General features: G+C 59.0%; 1 protein-coding gene across 1 annotated transcript in view; it reads left to right on the top strand.

The window, feature by feature from the left end:
- TGFA (transforming growth factor alpha) overlaps nt 1-22,888 on the top strand; it is an 82,023-nt gene that overhangs the window by 6,000 nt on the left and 53,135 nt on the right. The window contains exon 2 of the mRNA XM_055328272.1: nt 19,905-19,958. Within this exon, the coding sequence (XP_055184247.1) occupies nt 19,905-19,958 (54 nt within the window). The remainder of the gene's footprint in view (nt 1-19,904; nt 19,959-22,888) is intronic.

The raw sequence follows: 22,888 nt of genomic DNA, 5'->3' as shown, positions 1-22,888 counted from the left end.
ATGGACACACAACCCCCTTGTGTAACCGGCTTGTATGACTTTTTTTTTTAATTTTTATTTATTTATGATAGTCACACAGAGAGAGAGAGAGAGAGAGGCAGAGACATAGGCAGAGGGAGAAGCAGGCTCCATGCACCGGGAGCCCGATGTGGGATTCGATCCCGGGTCTCCAGGATCGCGCCCTGGGCCAAAGGCAGGCGCTAAACCGCGGCACCACCCAGGGATCCCCGGCTTGTATGACTTACGGAACACCAGCCTGCCAATGCCTTGCCTTTCCTGGTTTTAATCTTTGAATATGTTGACTTTCCTGGCTGGGAACCCTAGCAGCAGAGTTCTGGTCCCTCCGTGTCCTGCCGCGGACCAATCCTGGCCGGTGCTTGTCCTCTTTGGTGGCGTGCGGGTGCTTTGGAGGCGGAGATCCGAGGTCTCCATCTCTGCCCTTAGCCCACGGAGCTAAGCTAACCCCGTTGGGGTGCCCAGTACTGGATTCTCCAGGGGATAGACTCAGTCGGCAAATACTTGGCCACAGAGTTAACATCCATACTGAGAAACTCTTCGTTGTAATAATCAAACGGGGTCACATATGAAGTCTAGCAACACAGATGCAGTTAGTCTTCAGAATCCCCGTGTTACGGTTATTTTTTAAAAATAGATTAGGATTTAGTGTCTTTAATGATCGCAGAATCATTCTTTCCCTCTAGATCATTTAGAAGATTCTGGAAAACATGAGAGAAACAGTGTTTCCGTGACCTGTAGTCCCACCCCCCCGCAGCAATAACCACGTTTTGTTCTATATGGCTGAGCGTATAGGGAGATACTGTTTGAAAGCGTCTGTGTTTCTGATGGACTTGTGCTGTTTTAACTTCTTGTTTTTGCAACTTAACAACCCTTATGATAAACATTTTTTTTAATGTCATTAAACACTCATTCTTAGCGTCATTACATCATTCTTAGTGGCCCGGAAGTAATCTGTTCACTATATTTACTATAATTTAACCCGTTCTGAAACCCTTTTGGCCCTATAGATTTTCCCCATTTTTCACTGTTATGAAGAATCCACGCGCTGTTGTTGGGAACGTAAGTCGATGCGACTTTTCGGGAAGGCAGTGTGGCAGTGGCCGTCACTCTTTTTTTTTTTAATTTTTTTAAAATTTTTATTTATTTATGATAGTCACAGAGGAAGAGAGAGAGAGAGGCGCAGAGACATAGGCAGAGGGAGAAGCAGGCTCCATGCACCGGGAGCCTGACGTGGGATTCGATCCTGGGTCTCTAGGATCACGCCCTGGGCCAAAGGCAGGCGCCAAACCGCTGTGCCACCCAGGGATCCCAGTGGCCGTCACTCTTAAGGGGGCATAACTCGGGTCATTAGTTCTACCTTTTGATACGATCCTACGTAAATACTTGCCTAAATGTGCAAAGACAAAATGTAAAGGATGGCGACTGTTGATTCAGTTTATAATAGTAGCAAGTTGCCGGTACCTACTGCTGTAATTATTTAAGGAGACTCCTAAGTCATGTGACGTACAATGATTTACCATGTATCTATTTAAAAGAATAAAGGTTCATGACATCTTACGTTGAGAAAGGCATAGAACCCTATGCATGATGCCCTGCCTTGGTTTGAATTGGTTAGATTTTTTGTAACAAGCTGATATTAAATCCATAATGCCTAAAAAAAAAATCCATAATGCCTGAGGTCCCAGAAGGTAAAGGATACAACAGATGTTTTTGTACGTAAGTGTTTGGCCCATCTTTATTTAGGATAAATTCCTAGCAATTGGCCTTTTCTCCCACAAGCAGAGTATAAATGCCATTTTCTTGAATCTTCCCTAACACAAGAAGTTAGTTTTAACACTTGCCAAGTTGATTGGAAAAAAAAAAAAAAAAAGACCTCTGCCCAATCTTCATAGTATTTGTTAGTGTGACTCAGTTTATTCGTTGGCCATGTCCTCTTGTTCACACCTTAACCTTTTCAGTGTTTTTTCTTATGGATTGATTATCCTTTTCTTAGAGCTTTATAACACTTTATATAAAAAGGATCTTGATACTTTGCAATATCCTTTTTATTGTATGTCTTTTACTGATTATGGTGTTTTTGATTTTTATCAAAAGGTTATTTTTATGTAGCAGGAACTAGAAAAATAAGCCTTCCCCATAAGGTTTCTACTTTCACTTACACATTTAGGAAAACCTCCCTGGCCTAAGATACAGCAAATATTTGCTTATTTTTCTCTCCTAAGTCTCTCTTATATTATGTTGACCTATTGTACCCAGAATTTATTCTCATGTATGGTGTAAGGTACAACTTAACATCTCATTAAAAAAAAAAATAGCCAAACACTTACTAGTCCCAATTGCTATTTATGGAATAATCTATCTTGTCTACTGTGGTTTGAAATTCCATTTATATCACGTGCTAAATTCTTAGAAGTACTTGAATCTGTAGAATTTTATTTTGGTTCTGCTATTTTGCATTTTTGCACTTACTGTGAACTTGTTCATTCATGTGTTCTGCAAACATGTATTGAGCACTTGTTGTTTGCCGAAGGCGCTCCTAGAGGCTAGGGAATCCGCTTAGAATAAGACCCAGAGCTTGTGTTTTAGTGAGTTGGACACTTCCCACTGCTCTCTATTGTAACTGGCTGTTGCTAGTATTTAAAGCTTAAAAAATATATTTATTTATTTATTTATTTATTTATTTATTTATATTTATATAGTAATGGGTTTTGTTGATTCTAGTAGTCCTTCAATTTATTCCCTTAGGTTTGCAGGCACATGATCATATAATCTGGAATAGTGACATCTTTGCCTCCTTCCTTTTAATATTTTTATCTTTTATTACTTAGCGCGCCGACTGGAACTTCAAGAACATTTTTTTAAAAGTCAGTAGATGTGCTTGTGTTTTTTCTTGACTCACTGCTAGGTTTGCATCATTTAACAGTTAAGTATGAGGATGACTTTGTTGTGAGAACGTCTCTATACGTGCATATATATGGAAATGTGTGTGTGTCTGCTTACGAACCCACTGTATCGCATTAGTAAAATGTACTTCTCTTCACAACTTAATAAAATATTTGGCATTTTGCTTTGTTTTTTAAACAAGAGATAATATGAGCTGTGGGTTTTGGGTTTTCTTCAGATGTTTTGAGGACTTTTATTGATTCGCTTATGTTAGAGGCATCCTTGAATTCCCAGGATGCACCCTCCGTGGTATTATTCTCTGGGCTTACCTCTAGATTTGATCTGTTCTGAAGTATTTGGGGACCTTGGTTTTCTTTTTTCTTTTCTTTTTTTTTTTAAGGTTTTGATAGCAACAATGTATCAGCTTTATAAAATACATTTTTTAAAGATTTTATTTCTTTATTTGACAGAGAGGGAGGGAGAGAGAGAGCTAGAGCTGGGGGAGAGGCGGAGGAAGAAGCAGGCTCCCTGCGGGGAGCCCGACGCGGGACTCGATCCCGGGACCCTGGGGTCACGCCCTGAGCCGAAGGCGGATGCTCAACCGCTGAGCCTCCCCCCCGGGCGTCCCTATAAAATACACTTTAAAACCTTCCATCTGTGTTATGCTCTCGAATAGGTGAAATATCATGGATGTAAGTGGCTTTGTGAAGGCTTGAAAGAAATTGCTAGCGGTCAGTTTAAGTTCTCCTCCCTGTGAGTCATTGGTAATTCTCTTCCTCACAATCTCTTCAATTCGGATTCCTAAATTTTGGGCATAGATTTTATAAATAATCTCCTTTTAACTTGAAGTCTTCTTGTGCATCTGTGGCCCATGTGACTTTACCAAACAGCAAAATTAAATAAAAGCACCTAGGCCCCCCAAATAAAATACATTTTCAAGTTTGTATTTCTGGATATAACACTTTAGGGGGGAGGGAACCTTTCTTTTTAATCTTAAACCAAATTCACGTGAGGGCTTCATTTTAATAGTGTGCCCAGGAGCCCGGGGAAGGAACCCGTTCATCTGCCTAACCGCAGGCAGTGCCATTTCTGAGTCGGACGCTGCGCGGCCTTGTACTTCGTAGCAAAGGCCGCTGACTCCTTTCTGTTGGTTCCTTCAGCTTGAAAAAGTTTCAAAACCTCCAGGTTCGCTGGTGTGTCCATTAGATGCTACTCGGGCGTTTGAAACAAGACAACCAGTGCTCCTGTGGGAGATTTTTGCTGCTGTTGGCTCATTTCCTCTGGGGTTATTTTTTAAGATCGGAACGTCTAGGTGAAAACTGGATTCTTACAAAGACACCATATCTCCATCTTGGGTTCTTTTAGGGCCTTTGATCCAAGTTTGAATGAGGTCAGTAAACAATTCTCCTGGGCACTTAAAGGACAGACGCACCTCTCCTCCTTCGTCATCTCCTGCCAGGTCAGAGGCATTCTCCGGGTAATTACTGCACTTCCGAGAGGCGCAGGAGATTAACTGGCTAAATGGTGCACGAAATGTGGTGACACAAAAGCGGCTGAAGCTGATAAATGGGAGGTTTGCAATTACACACTCTGCTCCCTCCCCCTGCCAGGCACTGGGAACCAACCCGGCAGAAACACACCCAACGTACGTCTCTTGGTAGAAAGAAAAAGCCTAAGACCTGTAAATTTTACCAGGGCCGTGGCTCCGAGGCGCGGGCGTATAAGCCAGGGTCCAGCCTGTTCACCCTCCAAGTCCCTGAGCTCAGGTGGCAACTCCGGGCTGGAGCACTTCTCACCTGGAACAGTTTCTGGATTATTATTTTTGCACTGGGGGAGCATGTCATCAGGCCGGTTTGCATGCTGTTCACGCTCCCTGCCAGCAAATTTGAACAATGACAGATGTTTTTTGCACATAGCAGACCTTGAGTGTTATAATTAGTGTTTCAGGGGATGACTCATAGGCCCCTGAACCGGAATGAAAGCAAGCTTGGGGCCTGAGCATTATTTAGGGAGGTGAGGTAAACTCCTAGGCCACACAGATGGGAACTCCTCCTGGATCTAGACTCTCTCTGAGCCCCATCAGCCACTCCCCAGCCATGCAGAGAACACCCCAAAACACACACACTTCTGGGGCAGGCCACTTACCGTTCAGAGAACCTGCACCCGCTCTGGCCAGCACCTCCCTACCTGGGCCTTCGTGAAGTCTCACGTGCTCCTCTTCCAAAGCGATATCAAAATCAGAATCTACAAAGAGAAGAATCAAGAAGCGCCCCCAAATCGGACTCCCCAGAGACCTCCTCTTACTAGGTTCAACTAGCGACTATCCTATCAGATCTCTTTCTCTCCATGGGTAGAGATTTTCATATACTCACCTTTTCCTTTTTTTTTTTTTTTAAGATTTTATTTATTTATTCACGAGAGACACAGAGAGAGAGAGGTAGAGACACAGACAGAGGGAGAAGCAGGCTCCTTGAAGGGAGCCCAATGTGGGACTCGATCCCGGGACCCCGGGGTCACGCCCTGGGCTGAAGGCAGGTGCTAAACCGCTGAGCCACCCAGGAATCCCCTCACCTTTTCCTTTAAAGAAAAAAAAAGGCATTTGGTATTTTTTCAATTTGCTTTTTATTTACAGTACGTAGGGAAAATCTTTCTGTGGCAAAAATACAAATATATCTATCGACCTCTCCTTTTTTTGATGACTGCACACATTCCGTTGTTGAACTCTGCCGTTGTGTATTTACCCGTCCCTTGTGGATAGAGATGTGGATTATCTCAAACTCAAATCCTCAAACCCCAAGTGAAAACTCTTACAGCTACATCATTACCAGTATCTTTTATGGCCAGATCCCTAGAAATGGACTAGGAGGTCAAAAGGGACACGCTTTTTTCAACCCATTTAATACGTTCTGACCATCTGCCCTCCAGAAAAGCTGTACAGATTCATACTTTCGCCTCCTGTTGCGGATGCCTATTTGTTGGCAAACGAGCCCTATGATTAATATCATAATTTTCTAGATTCTGCTCGTTGCGTTGGCAAAATGGTATCTCATCGTTTTAATTTGTATTTGTTAAAAACCAGCGTTTGGTACATTGGCTGCTTTTTCATGTTTGAGCATTTGAATTCATTTTCTTGTGAATCAGACTAGGTTTAGGGCATGTCATTTTCTTACTGATTTGTGAACAGTTTTAAGAAGATATATTGAAAACGTTCCCTTCATTCTGCTGGTCACACTTGGATGTGTTGTGCTTGGGTTGACAGAAAACGACTTTATTCTTGTCTTCCAAGGCCTTAGAATCTGTTCGTTCCTTTATTACCCCTACTTGGGGGCAGGAAGGGATTTGCCGTCCCTCTTTGAAATCTCATTCCCCCTTCTACCTTTTTTTTTTTTAATTCATGATAGACATAGAGAGAGGGGCAGAGACACAGGCAGAGGGAGAAGCAGGCTCCATGCGGGGGGCCCGACACTGGACTCGATCCCGGGACCCTGGGTTCACGTCCTGGGCTGAAGGCGGCGCTCAACCGCTGAGCCCCCCGGGGATCCCCATACCTGTGCTTTAGACCTAATTTGCTTCTCTAAGTTTTAGATCAATGATTTTAGATCATTCTTCTCTTTCTAGAGCATTCATTCGGTGACATCCGTTTGTCTCTAAGCACCATTCTGGCCGCGTCCCACAAATGAGCTGCATTTCCATTTTTACTCGGTCCGCAGCATTATGCTCCTGGGGTGTCCCCCTGAGCCCCGCATTCTGAAGTGTCCCGTTTCATTGCCGGCACTGGGGGATTTTCCGACTGTTTGTGTGGACGGGCTTGCGGCACCTGCGTCCCGGCGGCGAGCGGAGCTGCGGACTGTCCGGCCGCCCCGATGGCTGGCGCCCGTCCTGAGAGGTGGGCGCGGGGCCCGGCGCTGAATGCCGCCCGTGTGTGGCTGTCGGCGCCCTCGGGCTGGCCCAAGGATGGTGCCCGTCCTCTCTGATGCCCGCCGGTGGCTCGGTCCCCTCCGACGGCGGGTGCCGAGTGTGATGGGAGCGGTGGCTGCACCTGTGCCCGGCGCCGTGCCCTCCTTAGTGAGCGGGACGCTGTCTCCAGGTCGCCGGGGCCCGTGGGTCGTCCCTGGTGGAGCCTCAGGCCGCCGGGCGCCCAGCGCACAACCTCCCGTTTGGCCCACGAGTGACCAGTCGGTGCGTCGTGCCCCTTCCCTCCGCACCCGCCGTCACTCCAGGTTCCCAGGCTCGCGCCGTGTGCACCTCGAGATGGTGGATCTTGCACACGGGCCACCGCTTCAAGGTCTTGTTTGGAATCCTCCTTGGGGCGTGAGGTTTTCGGCAGCAGGACCCCCAGCGACCCCTCAGCTGGGGCTTAGGCTTCGGGGCCGGGCGGCCGCTGCGGCGTGGGCTCGCTCGCCTTCCTCCCTGCCATGGCAAACCAGGCGGCCCCGCCTCTGTGGACCTCAGCCACGGGAGCAGGAGGCGCGTGGAGCTCCCAGCCGTGGGCCCTGCGGCTGCGGTCGCTGCTGCCCAAATCGGGACCCGGCTGCCCCAGACCCTGGTCACCGGGCCTGTGCTGCGGAGCCCGGCGCTGGCAAGCACAGTGGGAGCCACCAGCTCCAAATGGGGGGGGGTCTTCAGTTGTCTGGGGGGACCTGGGCTCCACGTGAGTCATGCACAGAGCAGACCGTCATGAGGCGCCTGTGGGCTTGGTACCCCCGAGCCTCACCCCCGGGCGTGGGATCCCAGCCTGTCGCAAGGCTGGCAGGTCTGCGGCTGGACGGGAGGCACGCGGTGGGCGCCATGTGCTGGGCAGCGCGCTGTCGGGGTGCGATGCCAGGCCGCCGGGGAGCGGAGGCTACCACCACACGGCCCTGGCCATGCTTTCCGGGTCTCACGTGGGGCATGAGCCCCCCAAGCCCACGCACCCCCCGGGACATAAGGCGCTTATCCCCTCCACAAGGGGAGCTGAGGCTCCTCAACGGGGCAGGCCGAGGATTTGCACCCGGGGCCCTCGCTGCCCTGGCCGTCCTGCTGCTCTGTGGCGCTCGCGGAGGGCTGTGGGTGCAGGAAGCACCGTTCTGTGGCCGACGTGAGGCCAAATGATTGCACAGCCTCTCCCTGAAGGTTTGCGTTCAGCACAGGGGCAGTGATGGTCCTGCCGCCGTCCCCCCAGCCAGCTCGGCAGGTCGTCCCCGAGGCCTGGGTCGGGCAGGCTGCTCAGCCTCCTCGCCTGCCCAGGCGACACAGCCCGGGCATTAGCAGGAGACGGCAGAGCCTTTGCCACTTCTTGGTTGACACGTTTGGCTGGTCGCCGCCCTGCAGGTGGAAGCCGCGTTGGCACGGTTGCTAGCAGCTGCCACGTTACGGCTCTTCCCCTCGACGTTCCCGGGGACGCCCGCCCCCCTTGTGTGCAGGGACCTCACCCAGGGGGGCATTCGTCTGTGGCCCTTGTGACCCGGAGAGGATCGTGGGGCATCCGGGTCCTCAGGTGTGAGCGGGGCCGTGCGTGACACGTCACCAGCGCCCATTAAAGGCGGGTGTTTTTCCCCGTGAGGCAACGTAAAGGGCCCGTGCCCTGCGTCGGGCCCCCAGGTGCCCTGCGTGGAGTCCGCGGCGGCCGCTTCACTTTCACGGGCGACCTGCCCCAGGGCCTCTTCTTGCTGACCCAGAGACATGCAAACTAGCTTCCAGCGTCTGTTTGGCAGCGAGCCTTTACGGGGGCGCGTGCTCCCCCGAGCGGTGGTGGGGAGGCCCCGCCAAGCTCACTCCCCCAAAGTACACGCCGTGCCTCAGTCCCCAGCGGCCCTGCCCCGGAGCCGCGTCAGAGCATCGGTGCCTTACCTGTTTATTCTGTGCATCCGTGACCAGGGTGCGTCCCCTCGGTACCGGAAACGCCCAAGGGATTATTTTTCGGGGTCTAGGAATGCTCAAAAACGTTTCCATACATTGGGGCGCCTACGTCCATCGAGCGTCCGACTCTTGATTTCGTGATCTCAGGGTCGTGCGATCGAGCCCTGGGTCGGGCTCCCGGCTGGGCGTGCAGCCTGCTTAGGATTCGCTCTCTGTCTCTCTCTTTCTCTCAAGAGAAAAAAATTAAGTTTCCGTATAAATCAGCGGTGATTGCCCGTTGGCGTTGATGGAGACTTTCGCAATGACAGGCCCCTTTCTGAGAAAAAAAAAAAAAAAACCCCGAGATTTTTTAAAATCACCGTTTCATTTAAAGGACCTTGCTTGACGACCCTTCCCTGGACCTCTCTCCAGCTCGAGTCCTCGGCCCCGCCGCCCCCGGGGAGAGTAAGGGGAGGAAAGGCCGAGACTTCGGGTGGCCAGGACACCGGCCGCTCCGGCGCCGGACCCCCAGACAGCACCTCCTCATAGCAGCCCTGTTGCCCCGAGAGCAGGGGGCCTGCGGGCCTTCCGCGGAGCGTGTTGGGCCACGCGGGGCTGCCTGGATCTGTGCTGCTGTCGCCCCGTCCCCACACCCGCTACCTGATCACTCTTCCTGCGAGCGGTGCTCTTTCGGGGTGACGTTCAGCAGCAGAACAAGAAGAAAGGCCCCGTGGGTCCAAGTGCCCCCCGCCCGTTGGCTTGCACCCCAGCCCAAGGCCAAGGCAATAAGGGGGGGACATAGCTGAGATGACCCTGGGATCATCCAGCAGTGACGACAGCCACACCCGACCCTTAGATGGGCCTCCCCTAGTCAGGGGACGGGCTGGCCTGGGGGGGGCGTCTGCAGGCTGAGGATGGAGCCGCTGTGTCTGTGTTCACGGCCGGCGGGCCTGGGGGATGGGGGTGACGGGGTCTGACCTGGGGCATTCCTCACTGGGTAGGCAGGCGCCCAGGGAGGGGACCCGGGAGCAAGGAAGTAGGGCCTGGGCCCTGGGGCATCCCTGCTCGGCAGGACCCGCTTGGGGGCCAGGACGTCACCCCCTGTTCCACCTTCTAGATAAAGTTGTTGACTTTTGCATAAAAGTGCGTGTTGGTTCCCAGTGAGGTCATCGCCCCGTGTCTCCAGCCGCATGTCCCCCGGGGTCAGGGGGTGGCCAAGGGCTGGGCCAAGGTTGCTGCCGAGGCGGAACGTTGAGGGCAGAGACCCAGAGCCCAGAGTAGGCCCGTGGTCTGTCCATTTGCAGCCTGCGTGCTGTGGCGACAGGTGGCTGCAGCCGTCGTGAGCCCGGGAGGCCCCAGTCCAGCCCGCGGGCCGCGTGGGAGGCGCGTGGTAAGCAGGGTGCACCCAGCAAGCTCCCAGGAGGCCGTGAGCCCGTGTCGTCATCCAGGTGCCAGCGCCTCGCAGCTCCTCCTGGACGTGGAACGTGGGTCCTGGCTCCGAGCCTGCAGCTACCTGGACAGGGTTCCGAGGCCCCGGCCAGGGCTGCCCCGGGGCACACACATCACCCGGCGTGGAGACCTCCAGGGGAGCCCGGGGACGCTGCACAGACTGGAAGGGAGCCGTCAGTGAGAGCCCCTCGGGGAAGTGAGAACATCGGGATCAAGAGACCATGGACTCGTGTGGCTTCGACGCCGTGGGTGTTGAGCCTGCCGGCGGGTCTCTCCACCCTGTGCCCTCAGGCAGTTGGTTGTCTTCATGTTTGCTTTTTAGTTTTTCGAGAGGGACGGGGGTCCTCCCTCTGAGGTGGACGGGCAAGGTTTGGGAAGACGTTGACGTTTGAACCAGGCCTTGAAGGTCGCCCTTGGCCTAGGAGGGTGGAGAGGACGCAGGGGCGGGTGTGGACAGCGGGAGAAGGCCAGGGAGTCTTCTTTCCACCCTGTCGTATGGAACCGACCGCATCTCGCGTCCCCACCCCTCTCACCCCTCTCACCCCTCACCTGGACTTCTCGGTGGCCTCATCCCTGCTCTTCCAATTTCCGGTCTTGCCCCCACAAGGCTTCTTCCCGGTGTCCCAGGCGATGCTCCTGACACCTACATCCAGTACCCGTCATCCCTCCACTCAAACGTGTCCAGCGTGGAACCCAGATGCCTGGCTGTCCCCTGGCCTCTCCCCAGCCTTATGTCCCACCACCGTCCTGTTCCACCTTCTTGCTCTTCCTTGAACACGTGGAGTTCACTTCTAGCTCAGCACCTTGGCCTTTGCTGTTCCCTCGGCTTTGGATGCTCTTCCCCCCGACATTTGCAGGACTGGTTCCCTCATTCGTTCAAGTCGCCATTAGATGTCACCGGTTGCGACCCTGCGACTCTATCTCCCCGTCCTCCTCTCCCTCTCATCATCATCCCATGTTGAAGGAAATGCTCCGGTGTCTGGACTATTTCTTGGAGAGCTCCCGCCACAGAAACGTTCTACAGGCGTCTTCTTATTCCAGAATGAAAGAACCTAGATTTTACAGAGTCCGCATTAGCCACTCCTGCTCAGCTAGGACCCCAAGTGTTGGCCTCTGTGGGTCGCACTCCCTGACCACCTCCGGATGGTCCGACGGGTTGAGCTCGGAAAGGAACCGAATTCGTTCAACAGGTGCTGTCGAGAGGTCGCCCCATGTCGGGCGCTGCTCTCGGCGCCCGGGGTTCAGCCAGCTGAGAAAGTCCATCTCCCCCGACTCGTCACTTGTTACCATGGAGACAGGAGATAAGCCCACGTATGACCGTGTTGGAGACAGAGGGGAAGCCGCTTGCTTCAGCACCTTGCTGGGAGGTCTTCCCGGAAGGATGATGTTGGGCAATTCAAAGCCCCCCCCCCCGTGCTCTCTCGTTCTTTCTCTGCCTGAATTACTGTTTGCAAGGACAGGAGGAGGGCCGTGGAGGCGGTCTCCGTGACGGCGGCTTCACTGGGGTCCGATCAAGGCCGAGCCTGGCACCCACCGGGGAGCCCACGCTCAGATGTAGCCAGAGAGCCAAGAAACTGGGTGAAACCACCGTCTAGCAGGTCTTGTTTTCTGCTGCCTCAGCCTCGGAGCTGACAGCCGGTGGACAGCTTTGAAGATTGTGTTCACGGCCCATCCTCAGCTGAGACCGCGTGTCCATGACGTGCTACCTGTCGTACGTTAGGAGTTGCCGGAGCAAGACCAGTGGCCCCGGAACCGCGATACCGGGTTTCCTTGGTTTTCACAAGGCCTCAGGTCCCCGCCACAGCCTTCCCAGGAGGACATTTTCCCTGAACTTAGGGAAGCCCCAGGACGGGACACGTTGGAACGTAGAGTAAATAATCCAGCTTCATAGTGTTAGAATCGTCACCGGCTGTTTTTCTAATGGACTTTTGTTTCTTTATTTTTTAGTAGTTTCAGGTTTAATAGAAAAATTGAGTGTAAAGTACAGAGAATTCCCATAACTTCCCCTACTATCACCCTCTCGCTTGAGACGGTACATGTGCTACAATCGACGAGCCAATGTCAGCACATTGTTATTAGTGAAAGTTAATGTTTTTCTAACCAAACAAACAAGCAAGCAGCAGAATTGGGCCTATAAGTACAGGGAACAAATGGGCGGTTTCCAGGGGGGTGGGTGTGGGCAAAAGGGGCACGGAGGGGTGTCCAGACTCCCAGGCACAGAGTGACTGTGGTCACAGGGCGCCAGGCACAGCAGACGGAGGAGACCCGTGGGATCTGCTGTGTCTCATGGGGATGGCGGAGGCGTGCTGGCGGCGAGCACAGCACGACCTCTAGGAGCGGTCACATCACTGTGCGTGCACCTGAAACTCATGTGACGCTGTGGGCCAGCCGTGCTCAAGAAATAATAATAATAGTCCGGAGAAGAGCATTAAGAAGTACCGATCGGCCCCACGGACTCAACCACGGGGTCATTTGGAGTCATGACTGACGGCCGACAGTCACGGCTGAAGGGCGGACCATCCTGTTCTGCGGTGTGGGCAGTACTCGCGGGAAGAGTTCGGGTCTGAGCCTACAAGAGAAACATTCAGAAGGAGAAACCCCAAACTGCTGAGAAAAGTGGTATCGCGCCCCAAAACCACACACACACACAAAAATGTTCATACTTTTTAACGTTGAATTTAACCTGAAATCCGCAGTCTGCATGCATTCTCTGTGTCGTCCGTTCTGGGACGTGTGGCGGACGAGCCCCCGGCCGTCGTGAGTCCCACGGGGTCGCTGCTCTGGCCGAGGCCCCGTCTTCCCCTGTTGATCTCCATGCCCCTCCTCCTGCACCGCTGGCACCCACGCGTCTTCTCAGTCTCCGTATGTTTCCTTTTCCGGGATGTCCTAGAGTCGGACTCGCAGTTTAGAGCCCCTTTGGATTGGCTTATTTCACGTAATATGATGCGTCCAGTTCTCCAGTGTCTGGATGCACCACGGTCTGTCCTTCTCCCCGAGGGGCCTCCTGGCTCCTTACAAGTGTCGGCGGTCAGGCCGCTGCATGCGTGTGCACAGGTTTCCCTGTGGACCCGAGTTCTCGGTCACTTGGGTCAATACCAAGAAGCTCTGCTGCTGGACCACATGGTCCCACGAGGTTGCACTTTGCCGCGAACCACTCAGCTGTCCCCCGAGCAGCTGTACCGTCTCACCTGCGGGTTTGCTTCTCACATCACCTTCATTTATTGAGTCTGGTTGTTTCCTAGGCAATGCCTCGGGGCACGCCGAGTGTCCGCCGACACCCTCTTTTCACTGCGCTCCCCTCCGGCCCGACGCACAGGGCGGCCCCCACGTAGCTCTCTGGGCACCCTCCTGCTCTTGCCTCAGCTGACCTGTCCCTGTGCAAAGTGTCCTCTTTCCGCTGCTCCCTCTTCTTCCCTTTTCCTTCTCATCCCGACCCTCCCGACCCTCTTGAGCCTCTGCGGAACCCCGAGACCGTGAACCACCGGGATCAGGGGCTGCTTGTGCTCCGCCCATCTCATGACTAGGGGTGGGCTTCCTGCCGTGCAGCCCGGGCACTTCGGGTTCCCACGGGGAGACCGACAGTCGTAAGGATGGAGGGAATCCCTGGGGGGAGCATCCGTTAAAGGAGAGCGAGCCGATGAGCAGGACACGGCTGGAGGCCGTTCACGGGCTCCCACGAGGGCCGCCACCCTGGGTCTGGGCTGAGGCTGCACGCCCTGCGCTTGGAGGGCCGCCCGGCAGGTGCAGAGCCTCCCACCCGCGTGCGCTATGGACCCCGCACGGCGCGGATCCCGTGTGTGGCGGCCCTGCTCTCCCTGCCCCGGTAGCAGCAGTGCCCCAGTCGTGGTGGCGGCGGGATCCACCCCCACAGGTGTCCAGAGCCGCGGGGCGCTGCCAGTGGGGGGGCTGCTCGGGCTGTCCTGGCAGGCCGCCTAGCGCCTCCTCCCCGCGTCCGGGGCCCCGGAGAAGCACTGTGCTGCGGATTGAGAAATGAGGGGTCACAAGAACTGCAGGGTGTTTTCCCCTCAGCTCTTCCAGACTGCAGTTCCCAGAACGCGTTTCCTCTGTTTGCTCTGCTTCCCTCTCGGGCCTCGCGTGCTGCAGCGAGTCCTCCCAACGGCGTTGCCCCAGAGCCCCAGGCTCCGTCCGCCCCCCGTTCCCGGGCCGGAGTCCCCCCATGTCCCGTTGCTCCTGGTCGTGGCCCGGGCGCCATGGTGCGATCTGCAGGTGGCTCTGGGGGTGTCCCAGGAGCGGCAGCGGGGAGGCCGGAGCTGTCACCACGGGCTGCTCCGTGCAGGAATCAAGGATGGCTTATTTTGTCACCTCCTCCCAGCACAGCGCCTGCTCCTGCGCCAGTTGCTGGGGTGGCTGTGCTGGGGCCTGAGGGGCCCAGAGCTCGGCCTGGCTCGACGGGGGCTACGGGGCCGACTGCGCTGTTCCGAGGTCCGGGCAGGGCCTGGCGGGGGACGGAGACGCGGCACGGGGACGGACCTCGTGGACGGGGCAGGGCCCTCGCGTCCTGGTGGACGCTTCCAGAGCTGCCATTCCATTTCTGAGATTCCTGGCCGCTGGGTGCCAACTCCCCGGGCCCACCTGGTCCTTGCAGGTGCAGCCAGCACCCCTGCCGCTCTGGCCTGGCCTGGGCTCCAGCCCGTGCCCGCTCCCGCTTTGCCCTGGGACAGTCCCGCGTAGCCTTGCTGTCCGGGGCTCGGGGTTCCCGCGCCCCGCCTGCCACCGCTTCCTGGCACCTCACCGCTCGGCCCTGGCCCAGCCGTGGCTGACTGAGCAGCCTCGACCCTCCAGCCGGCAGGGAGGGCAAAGGGTGGACCTGCGTGGGGGGCACACGGGGCTGGTCCTGCCCGACGTGATGCGGGGCGCATCCTCAAGAGCCCATTTTTTGGATAAAGACATTTTGCCCTGAAAGCTCCTTGTTTTGGAGGTCGGGTTCTCTTAGAGCAGGTCAGCGCGGCACATTGAGGAGGCGTGACGAGGCCTGAGCTGGGGCATCGGCAGGGGGCGGGTGGGCGGGGGCACTGGGCTCGGATGCGGGGTGGGGGGTGGATGATGCTGTGGGTCCCCAGCCCCCCCGGAAGCCAACAGGAGCAGCAGCTCAGGGATGAGGCGACCTTGCGTTTGAACACGGGGCTTGGGGTTGGGGTCGGGTGCAGGGCAGCGTCCGTGGGAACCTGCGATCGTGGGGCCCATCCCACCCCCTTTGCTCTTGTGTGGGACGGTCTGTTTCTCCATATGCGACATTTCCCCTCGTGGAGCCTTGCAGAGGCCACGTGAGCAGCCGTTGTCCCTATGTAGGACTGAGGATGCCAAGGGCTGGGCAAGGCTGGCGACGGGACGCGGCCAGGGCCTGGCAGCAAAGGCGGCAGTAGTGGGGGGCTTAGTGGGGGGCTGAGTGGGGGGCAGGCGCCCTCCTGCTCTGACCTAACGACTGCGTCAGGAAGGAAAATGGCCCAGGGTCACGCGCGAGCCACCCATCTGGTCATCTCGTCTCCGGGACCCCAAAGGTCCCCCCTCAGTACTTCGGCTATTCCCCATCTGCAGATGCGTAGACAGGGGTGCGGGGAACCCCTAGGAGCACCCGGGCAGCACCGGCTTCCGTGATGTCGTCGTCACGAGGTGCAGCCTTAGGCACGTCCCGTGGCCTCGGCACTGACGCCCCCAGGTCGTCAGGAGGGCAGCCGGGCGCCAGGCCCGCTGACCCGAGCGCATCCCTCGTGGGTCGTGAGCAGGTGCAGGCGGTGCTGAGACGGAGCTGGGGCGAGCTCGTGGAGGACCAGATGAGGGCCTCGCTCCGCGCTGACGTTTGCCGTGAACGTCCTGAAGGACGGTGACGGAGAAGCAAGCTCGCTCGCCGGGTTTGCTCCGTGGGATCCTTGCCCAAGGCAGGGCCCCACCTGCAAGGAGTGCGTGTGCGGTCGTGTGTCCGCCCGCGGCCCCGGCCCCGGCCCTGGACCCTCCCCGGTGCCCGGAGTTCAAGGCCGGCAGGCGTCCGGGCCCAGCTCGGGCATCCACAGACGCAGAGCCCGCGAGGCGGGGCGGGGAAGTGAGCACCAGGGCTCACCCCCCACAGTGACCCCGCGGCTCGGGCTCCCGGCCTCTGTCCCCCGTGTCACGGCGTGTGCCTGTCCCCTCGCGGGAGAGCACACGGGGGGCTGGTGTGCGTCCCCCGTGCTTCACGGAGGAGTGCGAGCCAAGTCGGGCCCCGTGGGCTGAGCCTGCAACACCCGTCCCCCGTGAGCTGGGTGACCTGGGGCACATGCTTCGTCCCCTGCGCCCCGACTTCCTCCAAAATGGGAGCACGGTGGTACCGTCTTCCTGGACTTGCTTTGACCGCGGAGACTCCGCGGGGCACGTGGTCAGTGCCGGAGCTCACACTGCGGCTCGCGGGGACACACGGGCGGGAATCCTGGGACGGAGCCACGTGGGGACAGGGCGGGAGGCCCCTGAGGCACAGGAGACATGTCCCACATCGCAGCTGCGTCTGGGCAAAGGGGTCAGGACCTCACGGGCCCGGGTCTGTAACCGGAAGCCGCCCCTTCCCCACGCACAGTTGGCTTGTTTGCATCGCGACGCGCCACCTGCCGCACGACAGACCTTTCAAATGACTTCCCTGGGGGACACTCTGCTCGGGGGGCGGGTCCCACCTGCCCTGTAAAAGCAGTGACCAGATGCTGGGACGGCGAAAGAAAGGGCGCTCTGTGCCGCAGGCCTGTCTCCCGGGGTGATTCATTCCCACGTCACGTATTTTCTGCGCTCTCCCTGCTGTCCCCAGAGCGTCCCTATCCCGTCCGGCCAGTTCTTCCACAAATCCCTGTGCCGCCGGGCCCGACACCCTCCGAGGTGTCACTGAGGCCTCTGGGCGCCGGGCAAGCGTGAGCCGTGGGCCCCTCCGTGGAGAGGAGCCGTGGGCCGACCTCCGTGCGCCGCGCCAGCCGGGACGTGGGTGGGCAGTTTTGTGGGGACAAGCTCGCTGCCCCCCCCCGTCCCTCCAGCGCCTCCTGGTCCCAACCGCGCTGTGTCCTCTTTCTCTTTCTTCTACTCGGTTCTTACCCTGAAACCAGCGTCGCCACATGAGCCAAAACCTCTTAGGTTTAAGAATCCTGAGGTCAGGCCCCGTCCCAGAGTCCGCTGCACCATTGAAATCGCGCCGCGCTTGCGGGTAAAGCTTGATGTGGGATGAAATTCCTGTCCCCGAGGCCCGGGTGTCGCGTGGCCCCTTCAGGCCCTGCTGTGCCCACACGGTCGCCCCTGCGAGTCCTCAGTAGACCTCAGCCCTGCTGCGGGACCCTCGCTCTCGGTACCCACGGCCTTCTGCGCTGCTGCTGCGCCCCTCATGACCGTCCAGCCCTGGGTACCAGGCCACGGGGGGGGCGGTCCTGGCTGCACCCCCAGCACCCACCCTCCCCCTCTGCACCCCTCTTCCGCCTGCATTGGCTCCTGACCCGCAGGACCCGGGCATCCTCCTCCAGAAGGACCCTCCTTCTGTCCCCCGACACCAGCCTCACCCTCACCCTTTGGCTCGGGCGCCCTGGCTCATGGGATCTTAATATGGAGGAGACGTGCAGCTCTAGACTTCTGGGGGGAACAGCGGACCCCAAGTTGGACTGGGCTGGAGCCTGGGTCGGAGCCTGCCAGACGCCAGGGCGGGGTTCCCGGGGGCCTGAGGTGCTTCTCCCCGACTGGGCGCCAGAGCAGGTGTCACGAGGGTGTCCCGATCCCGCGTGCAGGTGTGGGGCTGCCCCGGGGGCCCAGGGCACGAAGGGCCCAGCACCTCACGACAGCCCGGCCCGTCAGTGCACAGGCTGCGCAGTGGCTCCGGTCTGTGAACCCACAGGACACATGGATGAGCCTCTTTTTTGACTTTCTGTTGGAAACTTTAAGTTCGGAAACAGCTGAGCCCTAAGCACCGCAGTCCTTGCCCCGAGGGCCGGCCTGGGCGTCCACGCTTCTTCGGGTGGGGATCAGCTTTCATGGGTCATTTTTTTTCCCCACTTCACTGCTTCCCCTTTTCTCTTTCCTGAAGTCCGTGATTCAGGGATCCCCCTATTTGCAGCTACTTAGGCAGGAATGATGTAAAGGCAGCCGCCGGGGGGCCTGTGGCAGGCGAGGGGACCCGTGGCCGGGCGGCGGCCTCCATCCGAGCCCTGTGTGGCCGTGAAGCCGCCGTGGTGGCGCCGGTGCCCTCCCCACTCAGGTGCCCCCAAAGGATGCCGTGTGCTTCGGTCGGGCCGCAGGGCCTGCCGGGACACGCGTTCCTGGACGGCCTCCACCCGGCTGCCCGCTTGCCGTGGGGGGATCGGAGGCAGCAGACGCTTCCAGAACAGAGGCATGGACTTGGCTGGGGCCTGCGGGGTCTGCCGTTCGTGCGCCCTGGGGCTGTGGCCGGGACCCGGCGGGTGGCAGGTAGGGCGAGTGCGGTGCTGACTCGGCGCCAGCCGGGGCCTGGGCGGACCTGGACTCGTGCTGACTCCAGGGCCTGGGACAGCCTCACCCCTGCAGGCCTCGCTGCCTCCTGTGAAACCACGTGTTTGCAGGGGGACGGGGGGCGGGTGGCAGGGAGGCCGGGAGACGCGGCATCGAGGGTGACGGTGGGACCAACTGAGGCATGAGCCCGCGGGCCGGGCCTGGAGAGCAGAGGCCTCCCCCTCATCAACACCAGCTGTGGCCGAACCCCCTGGGGGGGCAGCGCGGGGCGGCTGCTGCTGCCCGTGGGATTCCGCGGGTGTGCAAGGGAACCTCCCTGCGGCTCCGATCATGGGGAGAGACCCAGTGGCCCTCTCTGTGGAACGACAGGTGTCACACACTCCGACTGGTTCCCACCGTGCCCCGGGGCTGGCCACGCCGTGGGGAGGATCCACCCGCGTCCCGAGGGTGGGCTGTGATGCTCTGCGGTTGCAGCCTTGGAAATCTTCACGTCTTACCTTTGAATTTGTATTTTGTGCGTGAAATCCTGGGAGACCACGAAGTGTGTCCCTGGGACCTGGAGCCTGGGCTCCCGCGAGCCCCCTGACCGCCACCGCCCTGCCTCCCCGAGGGCTCGCGCCCCCACCGCCGCCCCGGGAGGGCCCAGACCCGAGGTGTGGTGTGAGGGGCTTGCACCCCAGGGCGCCCGCAGTACGGCGCGGCGGCAGGTGCCGTCATCCCCCGCTGGCAGCTCCGTGGCAAGGCCAGTGGGTGACCAGGCAGGGACGAGGCCCCCTCCGGGTCCCCCAGCGTCCTGGCAGGGAGGCTGTGATGCCCTTGCGGTCGCTGTCTGCGGGTCGGGGTCCCCGGGGAGGAGCAGTACTAGAGTGCCCTGCCCCGCGGGTCACAGCGCGTCGCCCGCACGTGCACGCGTGTCCCTGGCCCGTGGGTCCCCCAGGAATCCACGTGCCTCGAGAGAGGCGGTGTAAAGCCCGAAACGGCCATGGCCACGGCCAGCGACACCAATGCACTTAACGCCCCCGAATTGGACACTTAAAATGGTCACAAAGTAAATCTTATGTTTCGAGACAACTTAGAAAGTTACACGGGAGCAAAGAAACAAACCAGAACGCAGGGGACGCGGGACCGGGCAGAGGGAGGCCAGAAGGACGGAATCGCTGGCACTGAGCTGCCCCAGCGGCGGTCCTTGCCCTGGGCCCCCGGTTCCCGGCCAGCCCGGCCGTCGCCCCTCCGGCGCCGCCCCCCAGCCCTGAAGGCTCTGCCAGCGGATGCTCACCTGTCCTCTTCTCCCCGCACAGGTGTCCTGCTGGCCGCGGGCCAGGCCCTGGAGAACAGCACGTCCGCCCTGAGCGGTGAGTCCTGCCTGGGGGTGCGCGACGAGCGGGGGGAGTGGGCAGGCCGGTTCGTGGGGCCTCCCTCTGAGCGTCCCCAGGGGCCCCGGCCTGGGCTCCGCAGGCTGTGCCCCAGGGTCCTGGGTGCAGGGGCAGGGGACTCCCCCCGTGCGGGCAGGGGCGCCATGGAGCTGGGGCCCCGCTGTCCGGCGCCGGCCGTGCCCCTAGAGGGGAGCCGGGGTTCCCGAGCCGCGGTCTGCTCCTGCCCGCTGGTCTCTGTTCGCGGCTCTAGGGGTCACCTCGTGACATTTCGAGGGACCTTGCCCTGGCTTCAGAGACCTGGGCCCACGTCCTGGGTGGCGTGGGAAGAGTGGGAGGCCTCGCTCCCAGGCTCAGAGCGTCCACCGCTGCGCGTGCCTGGCGTTGCGCGGCGCCCGGTGCGCTCGTAGTTTTGTGGGGCCGCCGCGGGGGGAAGCGACGTGACTGCTGCTCTCTGAGCCGCGGCTTTGAGTTGTACGTTTCTCCACGTTGCCGCAAAGCCTTGAGATGCATCTTTTTAAAACGTCACACTCGGGCGCCCGGATGGCGCCGTCGGGGAAGCCACCAGCTCTCGGTCGGGCTCAGGCCGCGGTTGGGGTAGTGGGGCTGCGCCCCGCGTCGGGCTCCTCGCCCAGCGCCTGAGGTCCCCCCGCCCCTCCCGCCAGGCTTGTATGTGCGGGCTTGCTCCCCCCGCCCCGTAACTAATAAGTGGATCTTTCCAAAAACATCGGGATCCACAAAAGCAGACTGTGTGGTTTAGTTCGTCGCTCCCTGCTGGGCCTCACATGGCGTCCAGTTAAATCACGGTGCCCCCTCGCCCCCCGCACGCCCAGGGCCTTTCCCTTCGGTCGGGGGCTTTCCTCGGGGTGCTCCCTGGGACACGAATAAATATCCTTGTGACCCCCGTGGCGAGTCGCCAGCTAGCCCTCAACGTGCAGGGAGCCAAGTTCCTCGCCGGCAGTGCTGAGTCCCAGGCCCCCACTGGATGCCCCCCCCATAGTCACCCGAGGGAAGTGTGCGGCGGGGAGGGGCGGTTCCTGTGCGTTCACGGTCCTCCAACCGGCCACACGGGGCCCCTGTACCCTGCTCGTCTCTTCCACTCCTTGTCCCTCCAAACGCGGGGAGACGACGCTGCCTCTGCAGCCCCTGTACCCTCCCCTCGGAGCTGTCACCCTTGAGGCACTCGAACCCCGAAGGTGTCCAAGCCACTTGGGGGCCCGTGATGGCACGGGAGAGGATGCCTGGCTCCCCCGTGTTCCGCTCGACCAGGGTGGGCGGGCGGGCGTGTCCCAGAGCGGTGCCCCCGAGGCCCGGGGTCGACCAGAGTGTCCACCTTTCCTCCCCAGTCGGTGAGGGCTCAGCTGTGCATCTGTGGGGGGTGCGGTGGGGGCCCCCCCGCTGCCTCCGGGCATCCCGGCTCACGTCCTCGGCCCCATGGTCCTCGCTGTAGGAGCTGGGAGGCCAAGAGCCAGCTCCTGTCCTGAGTCACCTGCGGGTGGTGAGTCGCAGTGATGGCAGACGCTGATGCACCCCAGCGCCGCTGCCTGCTGCCTCCTGCCCCTCTGCAGCCCCTCACGCCGGCGGCGGAGCCCTGGGGCCACCCCAGAGCCTGTCCTCTCAGGCGCGGCTCTTGCCCAGGCCCTGGGGGGCCTCCCGGTCTTTCAGGGACAAGCGTGGGAAGACCTGCCGTGCTCATCCCGGAGCGCCTGTCCTTGCTGCGCTGCTCACCAGCCTCTGTTCCTGTTTCTGAATTTGCTTCTGCGCGAACGTCTCTGTCCCAACGAGTCCCCGATGTTCACTCTTCCTCTTCACGGCGTGTCGCCAGAGAGCCAGTCACGCCCTGTGGGGTTGCACAGCCCCCGTGACGGGCGGAGGGCGCCGTGTGCCGGCTGAGAGCAGGGGCAGTGCCACAGCCCCGAGCACCGGGCGGGCACCGGGCGGCCGCCGGGAGAGCCCCGCGTTGACAGGGGCCTGTGGAGGGGGGACGTGGGCTGCTTGCCCGGCCCCCGCGGGCCCCTCAGCTGTGGGCTTCGGGCCCGGGCAGGTGGATGGAGCAGCTCTCGCGGTTTGTACTCCCGCTCCACCTGCCCCGCGGGACCCAGGACCCAGGCCGGAGTCCGGAGAGGGCTGGGCGAGGGGACAAGTCCAGACGGCGGCGGTGGTGTCACGACCCCCTCTCTGAGGGCTGGGGCTTTGCAACCGCATCAGCTTGTTTGCTTAACTTCCTCTTCCTTGAGGGCGGCCGAACTTCTCTCGGAGACGCCCCAGCCCCGGGAGGCCTCGACCACCCCTGCGCACCCCCACTCTGACCAGATGCAGCCGAAATCCTGTCGCGGGTGCAGCGCAAACGGGGGGGGGGGGACCACCCCACCAGCCACACCCTCCACCCCCGGCGTTGGCGTGTGTGTCGCACTCTTGGCCTCGTCAACAAGCAACGCCGTTTGCGACCGAGCTCGGTGGGAATCTGCGTACGTGCAAGAGAAGTAAGCGTGAAATGAACCCGCACACGCCCGTCGCCCAGCTTCAGCCACGAGCACCGGCTGCCGTTTTTCTTTCCTCGGTTCTCACACCGTTTGGATTTTCTCCCTTGGCGGGGACATGTGAGAGTGGAGCCTGTGTCACTTGTGAATGTTACTGAGAGCCCAGACGAGGACTTGGGAAACAAAGCCAGGTCGCATCACACCCACGAAAGCAAGAGGAGCCCTCTCTTGTCAGATCCTTAAATCTGGAGGGTAGAGGACGCTGCGTTCGGTTCTGGGTTGTACTTCGCTTGATCTGCTTTTCCTTCAATGTCTTCATATCGTGCTCTTTACTTACATTCCCTTCTGGGTGAACACTGCTCGTCGAGTGTGCTCCTTAGTGTCCTGGGAGACTGACTGGCACCTCTGTGTCCCTCCTCCTGACCCCTTTGT

Source organism: Nyctereutes procyonoides, unplaced genomic scaffold, assembly GCF_905146905.1.
Source record: "Nyctereutes procyonoides isolate TBG_1078 unplaced genomic scaffold, NYPRO_anot_genome, whole genome shotgun sequence".
Taxonomy (NCBI): Eukaryota; Metazoa; Chordata; class Mammalia; order Carnivora; family Canidae; genus Nyctereutes; species Nyctereutes procyonoides.
Note: the sequence above shows the minus strand (reverse complement) of the source record. Positions and strands in the feature narration are given on the sequence as shown.